General features: G+C 42.9%; 1 protein-coding gene across 5 annotated transcripts in view; it reads left to right on the plus strand.

Annotated features, from left to right (window-relative positions):
* The first annotated feature begins 272 nt into the window (after window positions 1–272).
* Window positions 273–21,821, plus strand: part of DNAJA3 (DnaJ heat shock protein family (Hsp40) member A3) — a 46,099-nt gene continuing 24,550 nt past the window's right edge. For 3 of the 5 annotated variants that reach the window (XR_007519554.1, XM_049903013.1, XM_049903015.1), the window contains exons 1-5: window positions 273–593; window positions 5,841–5,974; window positions 13,660–13,743; window positions 15,568–15,768; window positions 16,380–16,532. Coding sequence is in view for 4 of the 5 variants with exons in the window: in XM_049903013.1 (XP_049758970.1) it covers window positions 308–593; window positions 5,841–5,974; window positions 13,660–13,743; window positions 15,568–15,768; window positions 16,380–16,532 (858 nt within the window). In the remaining variant the exon portion in view is untranslated. The remainder of the gene's footprint in view (window positions 594–5,840; window positions 5,975–13,659; window positions 13,744–15,567; window positions 15,769–16,379; window positions 16,533–21,821) is intronic. The other 2 variants (XM_049903014.1, XM_049903016.1) reach the window with 1 other exon arrangement.

Raw genomic sequence — 21,821 nt, forward strand, 5'->3', positions numbered from 1 at the left:
TAGTTCCATGAGGGTACATTCAGCAACGCCTTTCCACAGATAAGGTGCAGTTTTTGGTTATCCAGCACAGAAAGACAAAGTTCTCCAAGGAAAGCCGACCATCAAGGCAAACACTCTCAGTGAGAACCTCGCTTCGGCGTCGCGTAACAGGACGGTGCAGTAGGCGCGGCCGCGCGTGCGCAATACTTGCACCCTTGCGTGCGCGCGCAGCGGTTCCGCCCCCGGAGGAGGTGCTGCCGCACGCAAGCATTTTCCCTGTTAGGCCGCCTTGAGCGGGGTGGCGCAGGCGCAGTGTCCCCGAACGAAGATGGCGGCGCGGTGCTCCTCACGCTGGCTGCTGGTGGCTGTGGGGACCCCCCGGCTGCCCGCTGTAGCCGGGAAAGGGACCCGGCGGCCCAGGGAGGGTGTGGTAGGGGCGTCGCTGGGCGGCAAATTGAGCGTCACCACCTTCGCGCCTCCTTTGGGAGCTCGAGGCCCGGGGGCGCTGCTGACATTGAGACCCGGTGTCAGCCTCACAGGTGAGGGCAGGATCCGGTGCCGAGAGGGGGCTCTAGGGCCTGGAAAAAAGAGCCTTGCCTCGTTTCGGCTACGAGGTGAGCAGGGTGGAAGGGTGTCTTTCGACCTGGGCGTAGAATTGCCGGGGAGACAGGCAAGCAGGCGCCAGCGAGGCCCATGTGGCCACTCAGGAGCAGCGAAGGGAGGGAGAGCAACATGGAGCCTCCGCCGGTGGCGGGGAAACGCCTCGGAGGCCGTGAACCGTCACCTCTCTGTCAACATATCTGGAGGCCTATTCTGGGCCTGCCGTTGCTTCTTTGTCCTATTTAATTCCCTCTTCTCTACGTTCTAGCCTGCAGCGGAGGGGAAGAGGTAATTGTCATTTGGCAAGCACCTGCTGTTGTGCTAGACACCTGATCGTCACAGAAACTGCAAGATAAGGATTGTCATCCCCATTTTACAGATTGAGAAACAGGCTGTCACAGTGAAAGTGACCTGCCCAAGGTCATAAAATTACGTAAGCGGATTTGTCCCAAACCCAGAGCTGTCATTTCATTGCACAAGCGCTTCCCACCACTTTATGGTGTAAATCAAAGAGCACATTTCACAGTCCTTTTTTGAAGTCCTTAACTTGGTAATTATAATACTGTACAATCTAACAATTCTCGAGCACTTCCTGTGTATCAGGCATGGATTATCTACTTTACATCACATTTCCATGTGATAGACGCTGTTATAGTTATGTTTGATAAACTGAGGTGTAGAGATGTTAAGTAACTTATAAAAATTCATAAAGCTGAGAAGTGGTAGAGCCTTGATTGGAAACCTGTAACTGCCTTTATCGATGGAATTGGTATTGAATGAATATGTATCAAGCCTTTAATTGTGTAGCCATGATGTGTCCTAGGCGACTTCCATTTTAGTGAGGAAGGAAACCTCAAACAACGTGCTGTGTGCCTCAGTTGTGCTAGCTGTTTACACGTTGTTTGGTGTCCCTTAGGATTTCTGCAAATGATATTTAAGCTATCTATAAATTTATAAAAGGAGTTCTGGTGGCTCAGTGGTTAAGCGCTTGGCTGCTAACAGAAAGGTTGGGAGTTTGAACCCACCCAGTGACTCTGTGGGAGAAAAGACCTCGTGGTTTGCTCCCATAAAAGTTACAGTCTAGGAAATCCTATAGGGCAATTCTCGTCTGTTACATGGGTTGCTATGAGTTGAAATCAGCTCAATGGCACCTGGCAACAACACAACATCAGCTTATAAAGATCAGTCAAAGGGCCTTGATAAGATAATTTATAAAAAGTTTACTATTAAGGAGCCCTGGTAGGGCAGTGGTTAAGCACTCGCTGCTAACCGAAAGGTCAGTGGTTCAAACCCACCAGTGGCTCTGCTGGCAAAAAGACCTCACGATCTGTTCTCATAAAGATTACAGCCTAGGAAACCGTATGGGGCAATTCCGTTCTGTCGCTATGAGTCGGAATCAATTCGACAGCACACAGCAACTTTTAAGAAACTTAAATAATAGGCATTTATTAAAGTACCAGTAATCATGATTACTTCATGCGGTGTAAAGAGCCTGGGCTTTGGGGATGAATAGACCAGCCTCCAGCAGTCGACCTAGATGAATTATTTAACTCTGTTGAGCCTCTCTTACCTTAACCGTAGAAATGTGTTCCTTCATTCACTGACACTGAGGGCCATCACCTGCCAGCCACTGTTCTAGGCATTGGGGATACAGCCGAGAAAAAAGAGATCGAATGTGGTTTTGGCCAGTTAATTTTTTTTTTTTTTAATTCTGTTCTGCCATTTATGTTTTCTCATGGATTGAGCAATAACCTGTTGTTTGTCCCGCTTTCCTCAAGATTATTTGGAGAGATGTCATGCTGTATCTCTCACTATCAGCAAAAGTAGTCATTTTCAGGCTGTGCTAACATTTTCTTATGTCAAGGTGAAAGGAGTGGTCATTTTAAATAGAATTTTGTTGTATTTTTTTGTTCAAATATTAATTCGTTACGCAGCTTGCAACCCTTTAAGCTAAATTTGTTCATGTTATATCTGTACAACTTTGGGTAGCATTTTTGATAACTGTGTGTGAGAGAGAGAGCGATAGAGCTATGTGCTAAGCCTTCTGTGGGACCATTATGAAGGAACCATAGGTTCCTTAGGGGCTATTTTAAAAGGATAGCAGTTGGCTGTCTTTTTCCCCAAGCGAACCCTAGCTGCGGTGGGCATGTTTTGTTGCAGATGATGAACACATGTGAGGGGTGGCGTCCTTCAGGGGTACTGTTGTCTCTTATCACACCTAAAGTAATCATCTCAGTGCCAAACACTGGTCTGTTATCTCTCAAATTTCGTAGTACAAGTAGAAAATATAATATTTTAAATCCCAACTTTTCTCCTAGGGCAGAAAGAAGGCAGTGGTTTGGCCCTTCTTAGGCTAATCCTATTCCAAGTTGCTCTAAAACAGGGAAGGTATTTACTGGTCATATCTAGGGGGAAAAATTGTCTGTTAAATGAACACTTCCTAATTCTTGCTCATCATCCATGCAATTTTGGTAATGTCAAAAGTTGTCCAGGTTGCAATAGTTAAATGGGATTTGTTATTATCTACTTGCAGTTTTGCACATACTGCCTCCCATTTATTCTAACTCGAGCCCGATTTCTCTGCTCGTTAAGTCTTTTTTGGAAATACTTAAGTTGGTAATTTTAATAATTATACAATCTAACGTTTATTGAGCACTTACTATGTGCCTGGCATGGATTATCTGCTTCCATCATATTTCTGTCACATGCGATAGAGTGATAGATGCTGTTATTATTCCATCTTGTAGATGGACTAACCTGTTGCTGCCCTTTACCACTACCAGTCTCAGCCTTCTGGAATTAGAAGGAGCCAGGGAGGGAGCAGCAGGGCTGGGCCAGGGTACTCCTCCCTGATGAGTGAAGAGGTGGTTGAAAACTAGGAAACCAGCTCTAGTGTTTTCTCAAGTCTGACCAAAGAAATACAATAGTTGTATCCTACTGCTTTCTAGTATGTCCGGTACTTCCACACTACTTTTATATTCAAGGAAGTTTAGGTGCAGCAACAGAAAACAAGTACTGGGGATAGGAAGAATACAGAGTTACTTCCTATTTCTGACTTAATCATTCTGACCATTTACACTCAATCACCTGTCTGATTTTCCTTTATCCTACCCTCTTCTTGGATATGCTCAACACCCCCGCTTATCTTTTGTGATCAGATTAATATATAGTACTTTACCAATCCTTATTCTGAGAGCTCCTCCTCACACGCAAACCTGGTCAATTCCCTGTTTACAACTTGAAGTGGCTGTTTCTTGCCCTCAGTATAAAACCAGGACTCCTTGGCTCACCAGCCCTCTCTGCTTATTACTAGGCCTCATTCGTAGCCACCCCTTTGCTACCACACACACACGTACACGCACATGCAGTCTGAAGTCACATAGTATTCATAGTTCCTGAATACACTAAGTCACTACCATTTACTTTTACCTAAACCATTCCCTCCGAATCTAAGGTGATCATATAACTTAACTTCCAAACGGACACTTTTGAAAGTGATAGGACATTCTGTCTATAACCACACCAGGACAATAGGTGTACATCCAAACATAATCACATCCCTTCTTAGCCTTGTTAATTTTTAAATGAACTTGTACACCTTAACGGCAGGTGCTCTCGGGAACCTTCCCTGAACTTCTTAGATTGAGTTGTCATTGGTCCTCAACTGGAGGTGATTTTACCTCCCAGGGGACGTTTGACAATCTTCGGAGGCATGTTTGGTTGTCAGCTGGGGGTGGAGGATGCTACTGGCATCTAGTGGTTAGACATCAGGGATGCCCAACATCCTGCAATGCACAGGGCATCCACCCGCAACAAGGAATTATCCAGCCCCAAATGTCAATAGTGGTGACATGGAGGAACCCTGGGTAAGGTGGCTCTTGCATATTCTCCCCCTGTTCTTGACCTGGTTGTAGTGCCTCACTGTACTGCCAGACTAAGCTCCTTGCGGGCAATGGCAGTGAGTTTTATATTCGTGTTGCATCCTGAGTGCCTAGGACAGCATTAAGGTCTTGGTCAGCACTGCTCAAACAATCATTGAATAGATAGTATCTCTAGGAAGGCAGTGCCTTTGGCTGGTTGCTGTGATGCCCCGATGTGGGGAACAGTGCCTGGCAAGTGACAGATGCTAGGTAAATGTTAGCTGAATGAATGAATGGTGAATGTGGAAGCGGCTGCTTTGCAGGTGAACGTTCCATTTAGAAACCTGGAGCTTCCTTATGATCCACATTCTCTTTTCTTGTCACTCCCTCCCTTCTGCGCTAACTTGGCCCTCTCCCACTCCCAGCCCTGCCGTCCCCATCTTCCAGTTGTTGTGCCCTGGGTGGGGGTTAGGCCTAAGGACCCGAAGGTGTGGAGCAACCTGTCCACCTTCCACTTGTGATGGGCCAATGTAAGCTTATGCCCTCCCTCCCTCTGTGTAGAAAAGTCAGCCAAGCACGTGTGTTGGCCGTCACTTGGAGCTGCTAATGTAAGAGATCCTGAAGAAGCACAGTGTGTTCGGCTACCTGCCCCGAACTTTGGTTCCTTTGAAATTGTCCATTCTGGGGCAAACAGGCTGTGGCACTGGGCCTTTGAACCTGGGGCCTGTCAGCCAGCTAGTTATATTTAGTTTGTGTGTCTGTGTTGTTTTTAGGAGAGGGGGTCAGCACTTCCATTACAGTCTCTCAGGTCTGCCCCTTTAAAAAGACCAAGAACCATTTCTTTACACAGTGGTTCTCAATGTTGAACATGCATCAGAATCATCACCTGGAGGGCTTCTTAAAACACAACTTGCTGGACCCCATCTCCAGAGTTTGCAGTGGAGCCTGGAAATTTACATTTCCAAGAAGCTGATGGTGATGCCACTGGTCCAGGGACCACACTTGTAGAACTACCCCGTAAGCAGATGGCCAAGGTTGCATGGTAGAGTTAAGAATTAAGTAAGGCAAAGCATATGAAAATACCTAGATGAGGTGGGGGCTCAGTAAGTATCCAAGGGAGTGCTGAGTCCCTCTGTAAGGATCCTCCAGGTGTAGCCCCAATCTGGTGTTATACCCGAGGGAGTGTAATGAGGCAGTTAGGTCAACCGTTGTTTTACGTTAGTGAAATACAGTGGCCTTAGCCATTTTTAAAGTACAGTGTGCTTATAGGAGAATAGATCCTGAAGCTGTACTCTGTTCATTCACAGGTATATTCTGCTTGGCAGCTTACTCACCATTTCCTTTTGTTGAGTACATTCCTGGTGTGATTCTCATTCTTTCTCTTTTTTTTTTCCTTTCTAGGAGTAAAAAGTTACCCTTTTGTTTGTACTGCTTCCTTCCACACAAGGGGCCCTTTGGCCAAAGAGGATTATTACCAGATATTAGGAGTACCCCGAAATGCCAGCCAGAAAGAGATCAAGAAAGCCTATTACCAGGTCTGTATGGAAGTCAGCTTTCAGAGACAAGATTGTAGAGTGAACGCTGTTGGTGTGGTCTGGTTCTGATCAGTGAAATGCATGTGCCCATCTATGCAAGCATCGTGCAGCTGATAGTATGGAATGATATCATAAAGATGGCCTTCGCTGAACAGTATTCTTCAGTGGGTGACGCTGTGATGGTTAATGCTTCAGGAAAGAGGAGAGGCAGAGATTAAAAAGTTTTTTCTCCAGAGCTATTTTTGTAATTAATTTTATTCTGCGCCTTCTGAGTCAATAGGTATGCTGGTCTCAGTTTAAAGTAGTCATTCACTGCATTAAATAAAAATTTTATGGGTTTAGAATTATTGTTCTTAACTAACAAACTATGAGAGTCCCATCATCATATCCCAAATTGTCTTAGGGCTAATCAGAGTGGTGAGTTATCTGGACCAGTGGTTCCTAGACTTCTGGTTTGCTGTAACCAACAAAATAAAAATTGGGGTCACTGATGTAGGATTGCTGGCTTCTGTATTTGCCTAATGTAGACATTAAAAGTAACAAGTACAATCTAGTAATATCAGTTCATGAAAGAAAGAGCACCTTATCACCATAAAAATAGGAAGGATATAATATTAGAATAAAGAGATGTTAAAATTAAACTGATTTACCATTATGAAAAACTTACAACAAGATTCTTGATTTCCTTTCATTTTTGGTGGGTGAACAGAAACTTTGTCCTAGCCCAGTGTTTGTGACCCAAATACTGATTGAGACTAGACCTAATCGCTTATGATGTGGATGGTGTTATGGACTAAATTGTGTCCCCCCAAAATATGTGTTGTAAATCCTAACCCTTTTATACCTGTGGTTGGAGCCCTGGTAGCATAGTGGTTAAGAACTCAGCTGCTAACCAAAAGGTCAGTGGTTCAAATCCACCACCTGCTCCTTGGAAATCCCCTGGGGCAGTTCCACTCTGTCCTATAGGGTCGCTGTGAGTTAGAACCAACCGTATGGCACTTAACAACATAGCAACAACAACATACCTGTGGTTATAATCCCATCTGGGAGTGGGTTTTCTTTGTTACATTAATGAGACAGTATTCATGTGGGACGTGTCTTCAGTCAATCTTTTAAGCAAGGGAGCAGAGATGGCGGAAGATAGATGCCATACCACATGCAGATCGCCCAGGAACCAAGGAGCAAGGACCTTCACCCATAGCTGACAGAAAGAAAGCCTTCCCCTGAATTAGGACTTCTAGTCTCTTAAACTGTGAGACAATAAATTTGTTTGTTAAAGCCACACACTTGTGGTATTTCTGTTACAGCAGCTCTCGGTAACAAAAAGACAAAAACAAAGATCTTTTTATAAAATGTTCACGTCACTGGTTTTTAGTATATTCAGTTATACAACCATCACCACCACAATCAGTTTTAAGAGTATTTTCACCGCAAAACAAAATGCCATAAGCATTAGCAGTCACTTCCCGTTCTTTCCCCTCCCCACCCCAGGCAACCACTAATCTACTTTCTGTGTGTGTATTTGCCTATTCTGGATGTTTCATGCAAGTGCAGCCATACAATATGTGGCCTTTTATGATTGTCTTCTTTCACTCAGCATGTTGTTTTCAAGAGCCATCCATGCTAAAAAGACCAGATTAATTGGTCTGACTGAGACTGGAGGAACCCCTAAAGCCATGGCCCCCAAAAGCTCTGTTAATCCAGAACTAAAGTCACTCCCGAAGCCCACTCTTCAAAGATTAGACTGGACTATAAACATAAAATAATACTTGTGAAGAACGTGCTTGTTAGTTCAGTCAGATACACGAGACCAAATGGGCAACTCCTGTCCGGAGGCAGGATGAGAAGTTGGGAAGGGACAGGAACTGATTGAATGGGCACAAGAAACCAGGGTGAAAAGGGGGAGTGTGCTGTCACGTTATAGGGATTGCAACTAATGTCACATAACAAGAGTGTATAAATGTTTGTATGAGAAATTAACTTGAGCTGTAAACTTTAACCTAAAGCACGATACAAAAAAAAAAGATAACAGGTCAACTACTGTGATAGACTGACCAAAATTTAATTGTGGCTTAAGAACAACAACAACAAAAAGTCATCCATGCTGTAGTGTATAACAAAGTTTATTCCTTTTTATGGTCAAATAATATTCTGTTGTACGTGTGTACCGCGTTTATCCATTTGTCTGTTGAAGAACATTTGTGTTATTTCTACTTTTTGGCTATTACGAATAATGCTATGAACATTTGTGTACAAGTTTTTGTGTGGACACATATGTTTCCATTTCTCTTGGGTGTATACTTAGGAATAGAATTGATAGATCATATGAGTAACTATGGAGCCCTGGTAGTAAAGTGGTTAAGAGCTCAGGCTGCTAACCGAAAGATTGGCAGTTTGAACCCACCAGCTCCTTGGAAACCCTATGGTGCAGTTCTACTCTGTCCTATAGGGTCGCTATGAGAAGGAATCGACTTGACACACAACAGCATGGTAATTATGTTTAACTTTTTGAGGAACTACCAGATTGGTTTTGAGAGCTGCTGCACATTTTACATTCCCACCAGCAGTGTGTGAGTAGGGCTCCAATTTCTCCTCATTTTTCTCAACATTTATTATTACCTGTCTTTTTGATTTTAGCCATTCTATTGGGTACGGACTCAGAGCGACCCTATAGGATAGAGTAGAACTGCCCCATAGGGCTTCCAAGGAGTGCCTGGTGGATTCGAACTGCCAACCCTTTGGTTAGCAGCCGTAGCACTTAACCATTATGCCACCGGGGTTGCTATGAGTTGGAATCGACTCGACGGCAACACGTTTGGTTTGGTTTTGGTTTATTGGGTACAGAGTGGCATCTCATTGTAGTTTTGATTTGCGTTTCCCTGGTGGCCAGTAACATTGAGTATCTTTACATGTGCTTATTACACACTTTTATATCTTCTTTGGAAAAAATGTCTATTTAGATTTTTTTTAGATTGATTGTCCATTTTTCAGCTGGGTTATTTGCCTTTTTATAGTTGGAGTGAACAAAGACATGGGAGGGGAGGCAGAGATCTAGCTTGGGAACAGCATGTCTCTTTGAGCAGGAGAGTAGGGTACCTGGTGCAAGGTTGGGAGAAGATGAACAGGTAGAGGCTATGGCCAAATAAATGTGACAGTTGAGGGCCTTGGCCAAGTACTAAAGAATTTAAGAGAGTAGGGAACTGTTCAGATTTTTAGGCATGGGAGTAAGAAGATCAGGTAAAGCTGTGCAATTTAAAACCTGAAATTTATTTATTTATTGTGCTTTAAGTGAAAATTTACATATCAAGTCAGTCTCTCATACAGAAAGTTATACACATCTTGCTATGTACTCCTAGCTGCCCTCCCCCTAATGAGGCAGCACAGTCCTCCTCTTCTCCCTATATTCCTTGCGTCCATTCAGCCAGCTCCTGTCCCTGTCTTCCTTCTCATCTCCCTTCCACACAGGAGCTGCCCACATAGTCTCATATGTCTACTTGAGCCAAGAAGCTCACTCTTCACCAGTATCATCATCTACCTTATAGTCCAGTCCAATCCCTGTCTGAAGGGTTGGCTTCAGGACTGGTTCCAGTCTTGGGCTAACAAAGGATCTGGGGACTATGACCTCCAGGGTCCCTCTAGTCTCAGTCAGACCATTAGGCCTGGTCTTTTTACGAGATTTTGAAGTCTGCATCCCACTGTTCTCCTGCTCCATCAGGGATTCTCTTTCGTGTTCCCTGTCAGGGCAGCAATCGGTGGTAGCTGGGTACCATCTAGCTCTTCCTGCCTTAGGCTGATGGAGTCTCTGGTTTATATGGCCCTTTCTGTCTCTTGGGCTTGTCTTTACCATATGTCTTTGGTGTTCTTCATTCTCCTTTGCTCCAGGTGGGTTGAGACCAATTGATGCATCTTAGCTGCTTGGAGCGTTTAAGACCCCAAATGTTTCTCATCAAAGTTAAAACCTGAAATTTTTTGAATAGCCTTTATTGATCAATCACTTGTTAGATGCTGATACAGGTTGTATGTGCATCATGGAATTTTATCCTCCTGGTAACTTCATGGGGTAGCTATTAACATCTCTGTTTTATTGATGAAGAAACTGAGGTTTAAGAGAGGTTATGACTTGCCACTATGCTGATATATGATGACCAGGAGCCTAAAATACAGGTCTTTCTGGCTGCAGAGAGTTCCCTTTTCCACATGCTGGTCTCATGAACATACCAGCATCTTTTGCTTTAGTATTTAGGACCAACCAGTAGATCATATGATGCTGGAGCCTAGCTGCCCATGGTGGTCTGCCGGGCACACCCAGAGGACCCCTTCAGCACACAGCCGGTGGCCTGGGTGAGGAAGAGCATCTCAGAGACAGGCTGAGTTTGGGGGAACTGGTGAAATTGTGCCCCTTCCTTTTCCACCCCTGGCTGAAGACTCTGAATGCTGGAACTACTGCTTCTGGTGTTTTTGTCCTCATCTTCCTGACTTCAGGAAGTGGGCAGGTGTTTCTGGCAACGTCTGTCGTATCCTCATTCCTTCTGGAAACCAAAGCTGGGTGGCACATAGACAGGTGTTTTTTCCACAGGGCTAGCTCCTTGTAGTGCTTCCTTTTCCTAGCGAGGAAGATTGAGAGTTAGCTGTGGGTCTTGACTCTAAGCATAAAGAAAGGACTTGGAGGGTCATGTTATCTTGTCTCAAGGAGCTCTGATGGTGCAGCGGTTAGGCGCTTGGCTGCTAACTGAAAGGTCAGCGGTTTAAACCCACAAGCTGCTCCGCAGGAGAAAGATGAGGCAGTCTGCTTCTGTAAAGATTATAGCCTTGGAGACCCTGTAGAGCAGTTCTACTCTGTCCTATAGGGTGGCCAGAACTCGATGGCAATGAGTTTTATCTAGTCTCAGTTGTTTGCTAGGGTATTTTGTGGGAGAGGGATTAAAGTTATCTGTGTGATACCAGAGGGCAGAAGTGGAGAAAGTTAAGCCCCTTCTAAGGAAGAACTTTTTAACAACAGGAGCTGCTGGTCAGGGTACACTCCACTTTGGGTGGTAGTGAGTTCCCTGTCACTGGAAATAATCCTGCACTGTTGCTCAACTTGGATAACGTATTCATCCCCTTTTGAACAACAGTGATTCCATGTGGTAGATAATGTCTGGCTAAGATCAGGTGGTTTGTAATGCCATGGGTATTTTATAGGAGTCCCCAGCGCAGAGTTTTTGGAGTCGGCACCACCCATACAGCCTGTGCTGTCTCGTTTCTCCCAGTATTTTTTGAATTTGAATTCCTCTGAGTTCTTAATTCATATCATGAGACATGACATTATTTTGTCTTTACTTGGCACAGCTCCCTTCTTCTTTTCACATAAGGGTGCCAGGTGGTACTACCAGGTGGTACTGCTGTTGGTGATATTACCAGGTGGTGCCAGGGACCCTGTGGTACAGGAGCAACACAATGTAGACAAAAATACAAGCTCTGAAATGGCTTGCAGTGCTTCATTGTAAAGTGGCCATCTTGGGGGTTCAGAGTATACTGATATCAATTATTTTTGGATCATCGTTGAAATTCTAAAATTTTTATTAGAACTTCCTAGGTGCCCCCTCTGGACTATGTCCTCGTACTCCCAGTTATGTCCTAATAATAGCTAATGGGAGTGTTACTGTGTGCCATGCCTTGTGCTAAATTCTTTATCTAGGTTATCTGATTTTATCCTCATAACCCTGTGAAGTAGGTGCCATTGTTATTGTCATTTTACAGAATGCGGAAACTAGCTCAGAGACATTATGTAACATGCCCAGGGTCCTCATAGCCTGTGAATGGTAGGTCTAGACCATCTGACCCCAGCAGCTGTGGTTTTAACTCCCTGGAGTTCAACTGTAGCCATGGTTGGGGAGCCAGTTGCTGGCAGGGATGGAGCCACTTGCTGGCAGGGATGGAGCCAGTGGGCTTCTTGAGTTTCTCGGCTTTAGGATTTTGTGAACCTTCTTGCCCTCCCAGTAGCTACTGCACATTAACTAGCCTTTGTTTTAGAGTGTTCATCACACATGTGCTCTGGAGAGCCAACTGAAGAGTTTTGTTTTTAAATATTTAAGCCTTTTTTATTGTGTATGTGCTTTAGGTGAACGTTAACAGAGCAGATTTAGTTCGTCATTAAATAACACACAGATTGTTTTGTGAGATTGGTTGCCAACCTGAGATGGATCAACACTCTCCCCTTCTCGACCTCGGGTTCCCCATTTCTATTCATCCAGTTTTCCTGTTGCTTCCTGTCTTTGCTTTTGGGCTGATGTGCATTTAGTCTCGTATACCTGGTTGAACTACATGTGTTTTTGTTTGTTTTATAGGCCTATCTAATCTTTGGCTGCGGAGCCCTAGTGGCGTGGTGGTTCAGATTTCGGCTGCTAACCAAAAGGTCAACAGTTCAGATCTACCAGCTACTCCTTGGAAGCCCTGTGGGGCAGTTCCACTCTGTTCTGTAAGGTCGCTATGAGTCGGAACTGACTCAGTGGCACCTAACAATAGCAGTTTTTGGCTGAAGGGTGAACTTCAGGAATGACTTGTGTACTGAGTTAAAAGGGTGTCCAGGGGCCATACTCTCAGGGTTTCTCCAGTCTCTGTTAGACCAATATGTCTGGTCTTTTTTTGTGAATTTGAACTTGTTTCTACATTTTTTTCCTGCTCTGTCTGGGACCCTATGTTGTGATCCCTGTCACAGCAGTTGGTGGTGGTAGCCAGGCACCATCTACTTGTTCTGGACTCAGTTTGGTAGAGACTGTGGTAGTTGTGGTCCATTAGTCCTTTGGACTAACCTTTTCCTTGTGTCTTTGGTTTTCTTCATTCTCCCTTGCACCAGACAGGGTGGGACCAGTGGAGTATCTTATCTTAGATGGCTGCTTACAAGCTTTTAAGACGCCAGATGCTACTCACAACAGTAGGATGTAGAGCGTTTTCTTTATGAACTGTGTTATGCCAGTGGAGCTAGGTGTCCACCCCAGATCATGGCTCCCAGCCCTCAGCCCAATGACTTACTTCCTCAGGAGTTTGGATGTGTCTATGAAGCTTGTATGACCTTGTCTTGGTCAAGTTGTGCTGACTTCCCCAGTATTGTGTACTGTCTTACCCTTCACCAAAGTTACCACTTATCTGTTGTCTAATTAGTGTTTTTCCTTCCCGTCCCCTCCCCTCCATCATAACCATCAATAAACCTATTTTTTGAATAGGTAGCGTATACCTTAATTTTGTTTAGAATTCAGAACGTACAAAGGAGTATATAATAAAAAGTCTTTCCTCTTTCCGTTATCTGTATCCCTCTCATAGCAACAGTGTTATCATTTTATCGTGTTGTATTCCTTCCAGTATAAATTACACAGCATGTACATCTGCTTATCTGGTCATTCTCTCCCATTTTTCTGGAAGTGATAGCCCATCAGACACACTGTTTTGGACCCTGCTTTTACAAAGATGCCCAAGTTCCAAAGAATTAGTTGTTATGTGTGGTAGAGATTTGTTGTGTTTGAAACAGTGTGTACACACCTCAGATTTGAAGAGTCTGTTAAAAGTCTAAAATCTTGTTTTAAGAATTACTATTGTTGCTAAGACTCCAGAGACAACTGCTACTAAGGAGGAGTAATTGTGACTGGCACTGGGGGCCTGTTGTGATAATTTTCCTGTGCCCATGATCGTTTACCATTTTTTTCCCTTAGCTTGCCAAGAAATATCACCCAGACACAAATAAGGATGATCCCAAAGCCAAGGAGAAGTTCTCCCAGCTGGCGGAAGCCTACGAGGTAACATGACTGGCATGTGTTTAGTTAGTGCCATTTGTTTGTGCGCATGAGTCAGGGTTCACTGGACAGTGGACAGGGCAGCCTGGCATGCCACCACGTCCATGTGAAGGGTGTGTCCTGCAGCAAAAAAAAAAAAAATACATCTAAAGATCGCCAGGACTACTAACTTGGAATCTCAACAAACAGGATCCAGTAATCTATATGCACAAAACTCCCAGGTAATTCCCCTTCGTAGCTGATTTGGGAACTACTGGTATAAGGGACCCAGCGCTTCCCCTCTCTGGATGAATTAATTCATGGCTTGTGAACCCCTACTGTCTGTTAGGGATGGTAGATATTATAAAAGGAGGAGACCAGGAGAATGTAAAATAGCTTGCATGAATGTAGAATGTAAATCAGAGAGACAAAACATGTGTCTATGAAATAATTACTGATCAATTCCAGAAGTCTTTGCACGTAGACATTCTTCCCAGACCTTTACCATCTGATAGAGTTTCGGGAAATATAGAGTGTTACCTATCCACAGGAATATGCAGCCACGTATAAGAGCATCCTAAAGTGAGTATTTATTGAATTCTTGTGTCTTTTTCCCTTCCAGCTACATCTAGTTTAAGGTGTGTTTGATAGTGTATTTTCCAATTAATACAGTTTTGTTACAGTAAGTCAAGCTAATAGATAATACGCTAAAGACTCCTAGAACCTGCTTCTGTGGATGATAAGATTAATTTTTTTTTTTTAATTGTGCTTTAAGTGAAAGTTTACAAATCAAGTCAGTCTTTAAGATTCATTTTTTAATGAGGCGGGTGTGATTAGGAGGATAGAGGAATCCAGGGTGGTAAGGAGCTGGAACCAGGAAACAAAAGCCCCAGGAACTCAAGGACTTTTGCCTTTTTCCCTTCTCTCACGTCTACTTGCCTCTTCCTCATTCCACCTGCTTTCTTTTCTTTTTGGTTGGGCACCCTGGGTGCTGAGCTATTCTCTGGCTGGTCTGCTGTGTTTCTCCCTCTGAGTCTAGGTGGAACCGCTGTTTCCCATCGGGGAGGAATGCTTTTTTCTGTTTGACTCCAGGACAGGGCCCCTTTTAGTTTCTGGTCTGAGTGGACTCCATGCCAAGTTCTCACCAGTGTGGCTGGTGTGTTCCTCTGTTCTGTCCATACTGTTGTCTGTCTGTCACTTCGCTTCCATCTTTTAACAGTGTGTCTCCAGAAACTATTCCTTCCTTGTGCCTGCATTTTCTTTTTAATTAGAAAAAAAAAAGGACAGCAAAGAGATAAAAGAGAAAAATATGCTTCTTTTCTGTCCTTCCTTAGACCCCTTCCCAAGGTAATTCCTCTGAACGGTTTTGTACAGATGTCTGCGTGTGTCTGTGTGAGTGAGTACAGTCTTCCAAAAGTTTGCCGGGTACCACAGTCACTTCTACCTGCTGCTCCTTTTGTTCTGACCTCCAGGAAACTGGTCAGTGCAGGGTAAAGTCTCTGAGTGTAAGTCTTTGCCAGGCAGCATTTCCTGAGGAGATCGTGGACAAGGGAATCCAGGAAGAATCTAGGGACTCACATGTGTAAACATTTTTACGTCGAAGGCAGCCCCTGGCAGCTTCTGTTAAACTTTTTAAAAGTACTCCAGGCCCCATTCTTCAATTTCCACGTAGTCATCTCTGTCCTCTTTTAGGTGCTGAAGTCACAGTCCCACTCCATCTCAAAGAACTTCATGTCCTATTTTTGCGCACAGCAGCAGTGTTGCGGCTGGTTGACTTACCTTACCTTGTCTGTATTCTAGTGCCTTGGGAGAAACAGGCGTGTAATTGTCTTCCCTTTCTTCCGGCAGGTGCTGAGTGACGAAGTGAAGAGAAAGCAATATGACGCTTATGGCTCAGCAGGTTTTGACCCCGGGGCTGGCAGCTCTGGGCACAGCTACTGGCGGGGAGGCCCCACCGTCGACCCTGAGGAACTGTTCAGGAAGATATTTGGGGAGTTCTCATCATCATCATTTGGAGATTTCCAGAGTGTATTTGATTCACCTCAGGAGGTAAATGCCTCAAAGAGTCATTCGAATTTTAGGCTAAGTTTGATGAAAATAGAAGTTTTATCAGTTTCTACTTCTCAAAGGAAAAGTTGAACCAGCTAAGGTGGAATGATTTGGAGGCAGCCACTTTGGTAGAAAATAATTCCAGTACTTGAAAAATCCTATTGGTTATAATGAGTACTTCCGATTTGACTGTATTCTTAAAATTGGTAAATCAGGCAGCATCTAAGGCTCTCAGAGTTCACAATGAGGGGTAAGCATTTTAACCAGAGCATGCTACATGCCCAGTTCAACTTTGAGACAGCTGCCGACCCTACATCTTCCAGATCTATGTTGTCATAAGACATTAGTGGAGCTAATGAGAGAGGGGAGATTTTTTATGATTAAGTTATTGTTGTGGATCATTTAAGACTATTTGTAAATGCTGTGTATAGATATTATCTGTGAGCATTTCTTGTTTATTGAAAAGTATATCTGCACTTAAATTGAAACATGCATGGCCTCTTACAAACCCTGAGGAGGAGGCTTTCATCTGTGAAGTGAACCCCACCCACTGAGCATCACCTTGGTCATTGTAAAAAGAAGGTGACACACCTTCCCCTTGGTTTCTTTAGTACATCATGGACTTGACATTCAGTCAGGCTGCCAAGGGAGTCAACAAGGAGTTCACTGTGAACATCACTGACACCTGCGAGCGGTGCGACGGCAAAGGGAATGAGCCTGGCACCAAGGCGCAGCACTGCCACTACTGTGGTGGCTCTGGGATGGTAAGTGGGTGGGCACCCCGCCTCTTCCTACCCCTCCTTTTGTCTTTAGTCCTATGGGTATTTATTTACCAAGTTCCTAGGGCTTTGAGAGTTCCTGACTATTTTATCTAAAACCTTCTGTATTCTTCAGGAGAGCTCTGCCTTAGTAGGTAGACAGTATAGACACAGCAAGAAAACTATGCTGTCTTCTTTGAAAATACACTTTGGGATATTTTGGTAATTTGAAGGTAGGGTAAAGACTTAAATTTTGCTTTAAAACTAATCTCCTTTTTCTTTTTCATAATTTTTTATTTTGATATAGTACAAATTTATGGAGTAGTATAAAGAACTCTCTTATACCTTTTACCCAGACTCACCATTCGTTAACATTCTGTTCCATTTGCTTTGTCATTTCTGGTTTCCTCATTGCCTTGGTGATCTACTTCCCAAAAATCAGCCATTGAAGACCTTATAGAGCATAGTTCTACTTTGACACACTTGGGGTCACCATGAGGTAGATCAACTCGACAGCAACTTGTTTACGTTTTTGGTTTTAATGAGTGTGTATTTTCCAAAAACTAGAACATTCACTTGTGAAAATCAGTAAATTTAATATTGATATATCGCTGAGCCCTGGTGGTGCAGTGATTAAGCACTCTGCTGCTAACTAAAAGATTGGTGTTTAGAACCCACCAGCTGCTCTGCAAGAGAAGGTTGTGGCAGCCTGCTTCCATAAAGATTACAGCTATGGGGCCTTTCTACTCTGTCCTATAGGGTTGCCGTGAGTTGGAATCAATTCAGTGCAAGTGGGTATAATATCATCTGTCTATATTAAAATTTCTTTAATTGTCCTTATAATATTCTTCATAGCTATTTATCTACTGGTCTGGGATCCAATCCAGATCACCCATTGCATTTGGTTGTCATGTCTTTAGTCTGGTGCAGTAGTTAAGACCTTGGCAGCTAACCAAAACGTCGGCAGTTCAAATCCACCAGCTGCTCCTTGGAAACCCTATGGGACAGTTCTCCTCTGTCCTGTAGGGTCACTATGAGTCAGAATCGACTCGATGGCGATGGGTTGTTTTTTTTTTTTTAGTGTTATTTAAGCCGGAACAGTTTCTTACCCTTCTTTTTTCTTCTATGATCTTGGGGTTTTTTTTTTTTTTGGTCTTTTTTAATAATTTTTTCTGTGCTTTAAGTGAAAGTTTACAAATCAAGTCAGTCTGTCACATACAAGCTTATATACACCTTACTCCATACTCCCACTTACTCTCCTCCTAATGAGTCAGCCTGCTCCCTCCTTCCAGCCTCTCCTTTCGTGACAATTTTGCCAGTTTCTAACCCTTTCTACCCTCCTATCTCCCCTCCAGACAGGAGATGCCAACATAGTCTCAAGTGTCCACCTGATAAAAGTAGCTCACTCTTCGTCAGCATCTCTCCCATTGTCCAGTCCCTTCCATCTCTGATGAGTTGTCTTCGGGAATGGTTCTTGTCCTGGGCCAACAGAAGGTTTGGGGACCATGACCGCCGGGATTCCTCTAGTCTCAGTCAGACCATTAAGTATGGTCTTTTTATGAGAATTTGGGGTCTGCATCCCACTGATCTCCTGCTCCCTCAGGGGTTCTCTGTTGTGCTCCCTGTCAGGGCAGTCATCGGTTGTGGCCAGGCACCATCTAGTTCTTCTGGTCTCAGGATGCTGTAAGTCTCTGGTTCGTGTGGCCCTTTCTGTCTCTTGGGCTCATAGTTATCGTGTGACGTTGGTATTCTTCATTCTCCTTTGATCCAGGTGGGTTGAGACCAATTGATGCATCTTAGACGGCTGCTTGTTAGCATTTAAGACCCCAGACGCCACATTTCAAAGTGGGATGCAGAATGTTTTCATAATAGAACTATTTTGCCAATTGACTTAGAAGTCCCTTAAGCCAGGGTCCCCAAACCCCCACCCTTGCTCCGCTGACCTTTGAAGCATTCATTTTATCCCAGAAACTTCTTTGCTTTTGGTCCAGTCCAGTTGAGCTGACCTTCCATGTATTGAGTATTGTCCTTCCCTTCATCTAAAGTAGTTCTTACCTACTAAGTAATCCGTAAATAACCCTCTCCCATCCTCCCTCCCTCCCCCCTCGTAACCACAAAAGTATGTGTTCTTCTCAGTTTATACTATTTCTCAAGATGTTATAATAGTGGTCTTATACAATATTTGTCCTTTTGCCTCTGACTAGTTTCACTCAGCATAATGCCTTCCAGGTTCCCATGTTATGAAATGTTTCACAGATTCGTCACTGTTACTTATCAATGCGTAGTATTCCATTGTGTGAATATACCACAATTTATTTACCCATTCATCCGTTGACGGACACCTCGGTTGCTTCCAGCTTTTTGCTATTGTAAACAGAGCTGCAATAAACGTGGGTGTGCGTATATCTGTTCGTGTAAAGGCTCTTATTTCTCTAGGTTATATTCCGAGGAGTGGGATTTCTGGGTTGTATGCTAGTTCTATTTCTAACTTTTTAAGAAAACGCCAGATAGATTTCCAAAGTGGTTGTACCATTTGACATTCCCACCCGCGGTGTATAAGAGTTCCAATCTCTCCGCAGCCTCTCCAACATTTATTATTTTCTGTTTTTTGGATTAATGCCAGCCTTGTTGGAGTGAGATGGAATCTCATCCTAGTTTTAATCTGCATTTCTCTAATGGCTAATGATCGAGAGCATTTTCTCATGTATCTGTTAGCTGCCTGAATATCTTCTTTAGTGAAGTGTGTGTTCATATCCTTTGCCCACTTCTTGATTGGGTTGTTTGTCTTTTTGTGGTTGAGTTTTAACAGAATCATATAGATTTTAGAGATCAGGCGCTGGTCGGAGATGTCATAGCTGAAAATTCTTTCCCAGTCTGTAGGTGGTCTTTTTACTCTTCTGGTGAAGTCTTCAGATGAGCATAGGTGTTTGATTTTTAGGAGCTCCCAGTTATCTGGTTTCTCTTCGTCATTTTTGGTAATGTTTTGTATTCTGTTTATGCCTTGAATTAGGGCTCCTAACGTTGTCCCTATTTTTTCTTCCATGATCTTTATCATTTTATTCTTTATGTTTAGGTCTTTGATCCACTTGGAGTTAGTTTTTGTGCATGGTATGAGGTATGGGTCCTGCTTCATTTTTTTGCAAATGGATATCCAGTTATGCCAGCACCATTTGTTAAAAAGACTATCTTTTCCCCAATTAAGTGACGCTGGGCCTTTGTCAAATATCAGCTGCTCATATGTGGATGGATTTATATCTGGGTTCTCAATTCTGTTCCATTGGTCTATGTGCCTGTTGTTGTACCAGTACCAGGCTGTTTTGACTACTGTGGCTGTATAATATGTTCTAAAATCAGGTAGATTGAGGCCTCCCACTTTCTTCTTCTTCAGTAATGCTTTACTTATCTGGGGCTTCTTTCCCTTCCATATGAAGTTGGTGAGTTGTTTCTCCATCACATTAAAAAATGTCATTGGAATTTGGATCGGAAGTGCATTGTATGTATAGATGGCTTTTGGTAGAATAGACATTTTTACTATGTTAGTAAGTCTTCCTATCCATGAGCAAGGTATGTTTTTCCACTTACGGAGGTCCTTTTTAGTTTCTTGTACTAGTACTTTGTAGTTTTCTTCGTATAGGTCTTTTACATCTTGGTAAGATTTATTCCTAAGTATTTTATCTTTTTCGGGGCTACTGTGAATGGTATTGATTTGGTGATTTCCTCTTCCATGTTCTTTTTCTTGATGTAGAGGAATCCAAGTGATTTTTGTATGTTCATCTTGTAATCTGAAACTCTGCCGAACTCTTCTGTTAGTTTCAGTAGTTTTCTGGAGGATTCCTTAGGGTTTTCTGTGTATAAGATCATGTCATCTGCAAATAGAGATAATTTTACTTCCTCCTTGCCAATCCAGATGCCCTTTATTTCTTTGTCTAGCCTAATTGCTCTGGCTAGGACCTCTAGGACAATGCTGAATAAAAAAAAAGCGGTGATAAAGGGCATCCTTGTCTGGTTCCCGTTCTCAAGGGAAATGCTTTCAGGCTCTCTCCATTTAGAGTGATGTTGGCTGTTAGCTTTGTATAAAAAAAAATTATGTTAAGGAATTTTCCTTCAATTCCTATTTTGCTGAGAGTTTTTATCATAAATGGGTGTTGGACTTTGTCAAATGCCTTTTCTGCATCAATTGATAAGATCATGTGGTTTTTGTCTTTTTTTTTATTTATATGGTGGATTACATTAATGGTTTTTCTAATATTAAACCAGCCTTGCATACGTGGTATAAATCCCACTTGGTCGTGGTGGGTTATTTTTTTGATATGTTGTTGAACTCTCTTGGCTAGAATTTTGTTGAGGATTTTTGCATCTATGTTCATGAGGCATATAGGTCTGTAGTTTTCTTTTTTTGCAGTGTCTTTACCTGGTTTTGGTATCAGGGATATGGTGGCTTCATAGAATGAGTTAGGTAGTATTCCGTCCTTTTCTATGCTCTGAAATACCTTTAGTAGTTGTTGTGTTAACTCTTCTCTGAAAGTTTGGTAGAACTCTTCAGTGAAGCCGTCCGGGCCAGGGCTTTTTTTTGTTGGGAGTTTTTTGATTAGCGTTTCAATCTCTTTTTTTGTTATGGGTCTATTTAGTTGTTCTACTTCTGATTGTGTTAGTTTAGGTAGGTAGTGTTTTTCTAGGAATTCATCCATTTCTTCTAGGTTTGCAAATTTATGATCTTGGTATTTTTGAAGATTACAGACAAGGTATCTTAGATAATGTCCCTCAATTTGGGCTTATCTGAGATTTTCTTCTGACTTTTTGGCAGAAATACCACAGAAACGATGTTTTATCCTTTTCAGAACATTATGTCAGGAGTCACGAGATGTCAGTTTGTTCCATTCCTGGTGATGTTGAACTCAGTTATGATCATTTGCTTAAGGTCTTTTCACTATACAGTTGCTAGTTTTACCAGGCTTTTAGTGAGTAATGTATGGGGAGATACCTTGACATTATAAGTATCCTTTTCCTCATTAAACTTTTACCCACTAGTTTTAACATCCATTGATCATTCTTGCTTAAATCAATTATTATTATTGGGATGGTTGCAAAGTGGTGGTTTTTCTAATTCCAACATTCTTTCTACGTTTATTAGTTGGCATTCAGCTGAAAGGAAGAACTTTCTGTTCTCTACTCATTCGTTTATTTGTTTTTATCAGTATGAACTCCTGGATTCTTATTTTCTTCACTGGGTTATAATTGGTATTGTCACTTACTTTGATATTGTCCCTGATTTGGCCAGTGGATGTCCCTTCAGGC

Source organism: Elephas maximus, chromosome 12 (assembly GCF_024166365.1).
Source record: "Elephas maximus indicus isolate mEleMax1 chromosome 12, mEleMax1 primary haplotype, whole genome shotgun sequence".
Classification (NCBI taxonomy): domain Eukaryota; kingdom Metazoa; phylum Chordata; class Mammalia; order Proboscidea; family Elephantidae; genus Elephas; species Elephas maximus.